This window comes from Pelodiscus sinensis, chromosome 2 (assembly GCF_049634645.1).
Source record: "Pelodiscus sinensis isolate JC-2024 chromosome 2, ASM4963464v1, whole genome shotgun sequence".
NCBI lineage: Eukaryota > Metazoa > Chordata > Testudines > Trionychidae > Pelodiscus > Pelodiscus sinensis.
Window position 1 is genome coordinate 41,041,223 of NC_134712.1, and position 8,275 is coordinate 41,049,497.

General features: G+C 44.0%; 1 protein-coding gene across 4 annotated transcripts; it reads left to right on the top strand.

Annotated features, from left to right (window-relative positions):
* The first annotated feature begins 825 nt into the window (after positions 1 to 825).
* On the top strand, positions 826 to 7,245 carry RBM12B (RNA binding motif protein 12B). Of its 4 annotated transcripts, none has more exons than XM_025182614.2 (3): positions 826 to 917; positions 3,784 to 3,829; positions 4,517 to 7,245. In XM_025182614.2, the coding sequence occupies exon 3, from the start codon at positions 4,545 to 4,547 to the stop codon at positions 6,600 to 6,602; it is 2,058 nt and encodes a 685-aa protein (XP_025038399.1). In that variant the 5' UTR covers positions 826 to 917; positions 3,784 to 3,829; positions 4,517 to 4,544; the 3' UTR covers positions 6,603 to 7,245. The 4 variants fall into 4 exon arrangements, with proteins under 4 accessions (XP_025038399.1, XP_006111079.1, XP_014427017.1 ...); XM_006111017.4 differs by lacking the exon at positions 826 to 917 and adding an exon at positions 950 to 1,100; XM_014571531.3 differs by lacking the exon at positions 826 to 917 and adding an exon at positions 952 to 2,266.
* The last annotated feature ends 1,030 nt before the right edge of the window (positions 7,246 to 8,275 follow it).

The window sequence follows — 8,275 nt, forward strand, 5'->3', positions numbered from 1 at the left end:
CCCTTAGCCCCTGCCCCCTCCCTGCTGATTCCCACCCTTGCTCTGTGCATTCCCTCGCTTCTCCCAAGCAACGTGGCCTGGGGACTAATGAGGAGCCTGACACCGGCAGGAAGCGTCAGACCCCCCTGCACTCACCAGCAGTGGCTAGAAGTGGAGAACTTCAGCCTGCTGCCAACATTGCTGTTTCCAGCCACCAGTGAATGTGGGAATGGAATGGAAGGGTCCCACCACTTCCTCCATCCTCCTCCCCTGAGCAATGCAGCTGGGAGCAGGGGTGCTGAGCGAACTCAGGTTGCTTCCTGCCACTGTTACTGAGCGTAGTGGGGCCCAATCTCTACTGCCAACCACAACCCCCCTGGACTGCCCTGCCAACTTCCAAAGCACGGGGCTTGCTGCTGGTCCCATCCTCCTATAGCGTTTGGGGGACGTGACCCTGGAAGCCAGCACCAGGCAGGATTGGAGCTCACACTCTGGAAACAAGAGGCAGAGACTGTTCCAAGCGAGTCTACTAACGAGACACCAAACTAGACCACGAGGCCGGGAATGCCCCAACCCGGCACCTGAAGCAAACAAACCCTTTGCCCAACATTGGGAGGCAGGCGCGCGCCCTCACAGAACGTCCGCCCTACCTACATGTACCGTGACGGCAAAGGAGCAGCCTACGTGTTACGCATGCGCATTTGTGAACTTTCAACGGCAGCCACTGAAGCTGGCTGTGCCAAGCACCTGTGAACGAGCACATGCGCAGTGAGACGCAGTGACGACAGTCAAAAGAGGTGACGCAGGCTTGAATACTGGTTCCGGGTACAAGGAAAGGTTGCCTGGATACCCTGCCGTAGGAAATCGAGTTTGCACATGCGTAAACCTAAGTCTGGCGTAAAATCATTCCGGCGGGAGGAAGCGGCAGTGTCGCGCATGTATGGTGTAGGCGAAACGATAGCGTAGGGGGCGCGCATGCGTGCGGGCTCGGGGTCAGTTAGGAAAGGGGAAAGAGAGTGGGGGCGAAAACGCCATCTTGTTGCTGTTTCTCCGGAGCAGAGGGGACACGGAGCGAGGCGCTTTGCGGGGAGCCTCTCGTGTAGCGGGCCACGGCGTGTCCGGTGGGTGGGGCGAGGGAAGCGGGTTGACAGGGAAATCCGCTTCCCCCGGGGCAGTGCTGTTGGTCGCTGCCGGGCGCCCATCTCCGGACCGGAGGGTCTGCGCTGGGAGATGGCCACGGGGCCAGAGGCAGGCTGCTGCTTCCTTCAGCTGCTTAGGCGGGCTCCGCTGGAGTCCCGGCCTGGGCCCTGTGATGCTGTTGCACTTGGAGGCCTCTCGTCCGCTCCGGATGTTCCTCCTCGCCCGTGAGCCCGGATAGCGGCCCCCATGCCCCATTCTGTCCCCTTCCGCCCCGGTGCCGCGGGGAGGCCGCGCTTGTTCTCTGCAGGATCGGATCACAGATAACTTCCGGCGGGACTGGGTTCACCCGGCATGGAGGGTGGGCTGGGATCGCTTCGGGACCCGTTGGACTCCGGATGGTGTTTCCCGGCGAACGCATGGGCGGGTGTTTGGAGGCGCCCGGGTCGTGGCTCGCTTGAAGGAGGACAGTGCTTTGATTTGTAGGCTTGTGATGCGCCGGCAGTGGCCCAGTCGGGCTGTAGAGTGAGGCCTTGAGTTTGTGGGATCGCTCGCTCAGGCTTGACACCTGCTGGTTTAACAGCAGCGCCACGCCGTAGCCGCCTGTGCAAAAGACCTGTCTACATACTTCACTCAGATTTTGTTCTAGAAAAATTGAATCAGTTGATAAAACTTCTTTCTTTGACTCCTAAGTTCTTTTTGTGCCAGCAGCTGAGCTAGGGAATCACCTACCGACTTACCACTTTCTAAAATAAAATTTATAAACATTGTTCACCTATTTGAGTCTAGTTAGTGTCATCCTCTGACTTATGCTGGATCTTCTTCAGTTGTGCTTCCCAGACCATGAACTTGATTGCATGGTATCTGGCTATGGAAAAGTATACAGTGATAAGTAAGCTTCAGTGTTATGGAGACCTAGTTTTATGAAATGTTTGAATCTTTTTTATAGTGAAAGTGACCTTGGTATGAAGGTTTGCGAGGTGATGAAATGGAGGAATAATAGTGTGCACTTATGTTTTTGAAAATTATATTTAATGAAGTCCGTGTGCTTTGAATTAGTGACGATGTAGAGCCTTTCCGAAAGCCTCATCCATTTATCCAAACATTTCTTCTTTGAAGGACTCCTTCTACTGCTGATACAGATTTACATGTATGTTTTAAAAAACATATCACTTCCTTGGGTTATTCATTTAAGCCATCTGATGACTTTTTTTTACATTTATTACCATCTTTTGTTAGGTTTTTTATTTGCTGCTTATCCAATTAGATTCACTTGCATTTCTATCTGTGGAACAGTTTGACATAAAATTAAATCTATGTGCAAATCTGAAATTAATTTGTCTGGCTTACATATGAGGAGTTGTATATTGTGTCCATGGTGTATGATGGAAAATCTTGATAGTTGTCATCACTGAAGTACTGAGCACACCTGGTTCTGGGTTGACGACACAATACTGGGGAAATTATTTTCGTTCATAGGAACACAGAAAGGTGCTAGAAAACTGCTGAAATACTTCATCAAAATGCTACATGAATTAGTGAGCAAATGGATTTGACTTTTCAAGAAACGAAGGTCCTTTCAGAGAATCCTTTCTCCCGCTGAATTCTTTCCTTGCACATTGGCATTGCTGTTTCATCTGTTGAGAAGATAGCACGTACAGATGTGAGGAGCTGTTTATCAACACGAGCAATTATCAAACAAGAGGCTTTCTAGTTCATAGACTTGTCTGTAGAAAGAAAATATTCAGATAGTTTAGAAGTAAAATAAGATCTTTGCAGGAATTTGTGCTTTTTTTTGTGCTAATACAGATGATGTGATCACTCTGTAATTTGTAGGTATACGTGGATCCAAAATCTGAATAATTTAGTGAGTTCAGTATGGTATCTTGTATTTCAGATAAATTAGGGCTTTCTGTATAATGTGGTGGCATTCTTAACTGCTTGTCAAAAACAAACAACACACCACCAGAAAATCTAAAGGCTAATTTGGTGCATAGGTTTGCTTTGTTTCTGTAATCTGGTAGTTTGTCAGATCACATTCAGTGGTTCTTGGTTATGTGTTTGGGATGCAGCAAGCTCTTGCAGGTGGAAAAACACAGCAAAAGAGATTTGTTTGTAAATTCATGTACTTTGAAATCGATTTGGAATTTTTGGCTCTTTCCTATGGTTGTCTGTCTTCAGTGCGATATTGGACTGGTGGCAATTAGCATGTTTTGTCATGCACATCAAAAGCAGGTGGACTTCAGAAGAACTGGACACGTAATCTTGAGCTGGATTTACACACCTTTCAAGGACTGAAATAAGAGGGTTTTCCCTCCTATCTTATTGGCAGATCTGTTGTATTTCAACAGTTCAGTGTGGTACAGCTGATGACCAGTTGATCTCAGCATGTTTACATCTTTTGCGGAAGTCACCCTTAACATTTGAATTTTCTTTCCTACTCCTAAAACGGATTCACAAACGGCGATGCAATGCATAGCACTGTGCTGAAGTACAGTATGTCTCACATTTCTCTTGGAACAAGGAAGGAGTTCTCCACGGTACTCAAAATTGTGGTTTCATTACAGTGCTTGGCTGTTAATGTTATCCATTGATATGGACGTGGCACAATATGTAAACCAAAATTCAAATATCAGCCATTAATTATGTTTCATTTTCTTTCCACAGTTAAGTTGATTTTACAGAATTTATCAGGTCTTCCAAGCAAAAACAGGTAAGCGGCCTAAAGCTGAATGCTTATCACTGAATTTTGTCAAAGATCATGCACGGCCTTTTCTCACATACTTACGAGTGGGAAGTAGGGCATACTCTCCAGAGTGCATGTGACTGCTGCAGTTATCATCTTGACTACTTGAAAAAGGCAAAGTTGTTGAACGCTGAATAAACATATCCATTGGTGAGCAGAACTGTTCAGTTGGTAGACCAGTTTGTCTGAAAGTTTAAATTCATCATTGCTGATGAATTACTTTACTACTTAATGAAGTAGATATACTTTTTGTCTAATCTTCTACAAAGACTTCAGTGCTATGATGGAAAGTGTTCCATTATGCTTAACAGAAGTTTTTGGTCTTTAGTATCAGATAGAGATTTCTGGCACATAACAACCATGCCATGAAGGACTTGAGGCATTCCTTATTTATCTTGGATGGTCAGAAGAGTGACTTAGGTGGATTTTCTTGCCCTTAAAATAGGGAACATTGACAGTGAGGTGTGTACATCCAGGAGGAGTAGTATTTAATTATTAAAACAGGGTTATTGATTTGCATTTGAGAGTTTTTGATTTCATAAATCGTGACTGTTTATGATAGGGACCTTCCTTAAAGGCTCTAGCTTAAGTATTAAGATATTGTAATAGATGAGTACTAAAGACTTGCTATCATGTGTACCTTTTTGTCTGCAGGTGATTTTTGCTGTGGGTTGAGCTCAGAATGGCTGTAGTCATCCGTTTACAGGGGCTTCCTGTTGTTGCGGGTCCTGCAGATATTCGCCGTTTCTTCTCGGGATTGAATATTCCTGATGGAGGAGTGCATATTATTGGAGGAGAAACTGGGGAGGCTTTTATTATATTTGCAACAGATGAAGATGCACGACGTGCCATGAGTTGTTCAGGAGGGCTTATCAAAGACTCCCACATAGAGCTCTTTCTCAGCAGCAAGACTGAAATGCAAAATACAATAGAAATGAGCCGGAAAAGATTTGATCGTGGGGGAAGAGAAACATTATCTGGGTCTAGACGAACAAGTGGTAGTAATTCTGGTACATCAGGTGTTGGGAGCCTTTCAAATTTAGTTGCAGCTATTACAAAAGGAATGAATAAATCTGGTTATGTTCCATCAAATCACCAAGAGTCTGGCTTTCATACCAATGGCACAAGACATGGTGATTCAAGAAAGGAGTCACAGAGTTCAGATGATGTTTATTTATTTCTACATGGTATACCGTATTCTGCAACAGAATATGAAGTACGTGCTTTCTTTTCTGGATTACGAGTAGAGGGAGTGATCTTTATAAAACGTCGCAATGGCCTAAATAATGGGGATGGTTTGGTAAAATTTGCTACATCTCACGGTGCCTTAGAAGGACTTAAACGACATAAACAATATATGGGTTCAAGATTTATAGAAATAAGTCCAGCTACTGAAGAACAGTGGATTGAATATGGTGGTAGGGTAGACATGAAGAGTGAGATTGCTCGTTACTTAAGCAAGGAGCGTTCTCCCACACGACGTTCAAATTATACTCCTTCAAGGAAACATTCTCATTCAAGATCTCCTCCAAGGAGACAAAGAACACGTTCTCGTTCACCTCACAGCCAGGAATTTTACATACATTTAAGAAACCTGTCTACTTACCTTGAGAAGAAAGATCTGAGAGCTTTCTTTGAACAGCTGGATGTGAGTAACAACCAAATTAAGTTTTTATTGGATAGTCATCAAAGGAGGACAAGAAATGCATTTGTGATGTTCAGGAGTCAGAAGGATTTTGAAATTGCTCTGGGATTTCACAGGCAGTTTCTTTTCAATCGTCCTGTTTACATTTTTCCTATTTCTAGAAGATCAATGTTGAAATTAATTGAATCATATGAGAAGAAGAGATCACAAGAAAGAGATCAGCCTGGACAGGCTGTATCAGAAAAGAGTTACCGAGAGGGACGTCCTGGCCCAAAGATGTGCATATATATAAGAAACTTTCCATTTGATGTGACAAAAGTTGAAGTGCAAAAGTTCTTTGCAGGATTTGCTATTGATGAAGATGATATCTACTTGCTTTATGATGACAAAGGAGTTGGTCTGGGAGAAGCATTGGTAAAATTTAAATCTGAAGAGCAGGCAATGAAAGCAGAAAGCTTAAATCGTCGAAGGTTCTTGGGAACAGAAGTACTTTTAAGACTTATATCTGAGGAACAGATGCGGGAATTTGGTATACATGTTCCACCATCAGCACAAAGTGGAAAAGTGCAGGTTCATTCACAGGCTTTTGACAGAGGTGAACATTCCCGTCCAGCTGCTTCACCACCTGGACAACCACAGGGACTATCTATGAACTCATTTGGTCCTCCTGGGAGTTTTAGGCATCCTCCTGATGTTAGACGGCCGCCTGAGGATTTCAGAGGACCGCCTCCTTTTATGGATTTTGGTGGTGATGGCGAATCTTATGGTAGGGTGGAATATGGAAACAATAACACAGGAGGCTTTCCTGAGGGAAGATTTATGTCCGATCCAAATTTCAGTGGTGGTGGTTCCGATCGCGTAACTCCTATTAGATTAAAGAACTTGCCATTCAGAGCCACTCCTAATGAAATTCTGGATTTTTTCTATGGCTATAGTGTCATTCCAGAGTCTGTTTCTATACAGTATAATGAACATGGATTACCTTCAGGTGATGCCATTGTTGCTATGGCAAATTATGAGGAAGCAATGTCTGCTATTAATGAACTAAATGATAGACCAGTTGGCCCACGCAAAGTTAAGCTAAGCTTACTTTAAAGAGAAAATGTTTCTCACATTAAAAATTCAAGACATCACAGTATTGATGCAGTAAGATGGATTCTTATTTACAATTTTTTTTACTGGAAGATGCAGAAGAACATTTTTCTGTAAACAGGAAGTTGTAAATAGTGTCACGTTGAGTTATTTTGCATTGGTTTGAGTTGACATCTCTAAGGTTTTTTAGAAGATATCTTGGAATGCTTGCTTTTATTTTTATGGAATATGGAGAGTTCAGTAATCCTAATGGATTTGGCTTCTAAGGTACATCTTGATATTAAGACATACAAACATGGAGTTGTAATACGTTTGGAGTTTATTTTTGCTTTTATCCCACAGATCCATGGCTCTTTTGCATCATTTGAAAATGTAAAAGTGCTGGATGGCTTGATTGTACAGACAGGTCAAAGAGAACAGTTTGTGCCACCTTCATTAGTAAATATCATTGGGCCTATAGTCAACCTTTATATATTTAGAATAGGTAAACTGTAAACATGAGTAAATTTCTTGTGTAAACTGTTTTAGTCTTGTTCAATTTCATGTGGTTGCAGGCATCTGAAATTATTCTCATAAAATTAGTTCTCTGTTCATGTTAGCTGACTTTTAAAAAAGTGCAACTTAAAAATAAAAGGATTTACAGCTATGTGGATTACCTGCTTTAACACTTATTTGTGTATATTTATTCATCTAAAGTTTTTACTGAATGCTTGGTCAGAATCATGCTGGCTATCTTCCATAGAAGAGGTGAAAAATGGTTAATTAGTATATGCTGCTCTTTGCAAATGTTGGTGGGTTTTGGCTCTAAGCTAGTGGTTCTTGACTGATGGGCTGCACATGTGTCCTAATGTATTACGTGGGTCACAGGCTGAGAACTGCAGTGACTCTCACCAAAATTCTCCACAGTCCCCTATACCCAGTACCCTCCTCCACAGAGCAGAGTCAGGAGCTTAGTTCTGGGCACGGGGCTCAGCAGGTGGATCCCCAACCCCACTGTCGGACCTTTGGACCTGCTGCCTGGGGCCAACAGCTGGACTCGGCAACCTGAATCCTGGAACCTTGCCATATGGGGCCAGGAATGGAGCACCCAATGTGAGCTGGCAGCCAGGACCCAAGGTTCAGGGCCAGAAACAGAGCCCTCACCTACAACCTGGGAGTGCTTCATGACCCTCAGACCCCTTGTTCCCAGTGGGTGACACCCCCACAAACTTGGTCAGAATCCTCATTTCTCTCACCATAGCCCCCTGCTGCACCCACAAGTCCCCTGCTGGCAGGAGCACTCCTTCAGGCTGCCAAATGCTGTCTTTCCTAAGGATGTTAAGAGGTGAGTATTTAGCAAATAGAGTAGTCAGTAGTAGAGATGTTAAATTTTGATTAATCAGCTAATCAAGTAGTTGATGGAATTTCCAGTGATTAGTCAATCAAGGGGGTTGCTTGCTATCCCACTGCATCTCTCCCTTTGAAATATACAAGAGCTGTGGGTGGCTTGTGTGCATTTCAAAGGGAGAGAGAGTGGAACTTGCACCAGCAGGGACTGAAGCAGTCTCTGCTGGCACAGGTTCCCTTCTGTGCCTCTTCCTTTGAAATGTACAAGAGCCGCAGTCAGTGCTTGTATATTTCAAAGGGAGAGGGGCAGCAGTTGGACCGGTGCTGTTTTAATCTCCACTCGTGCCCTT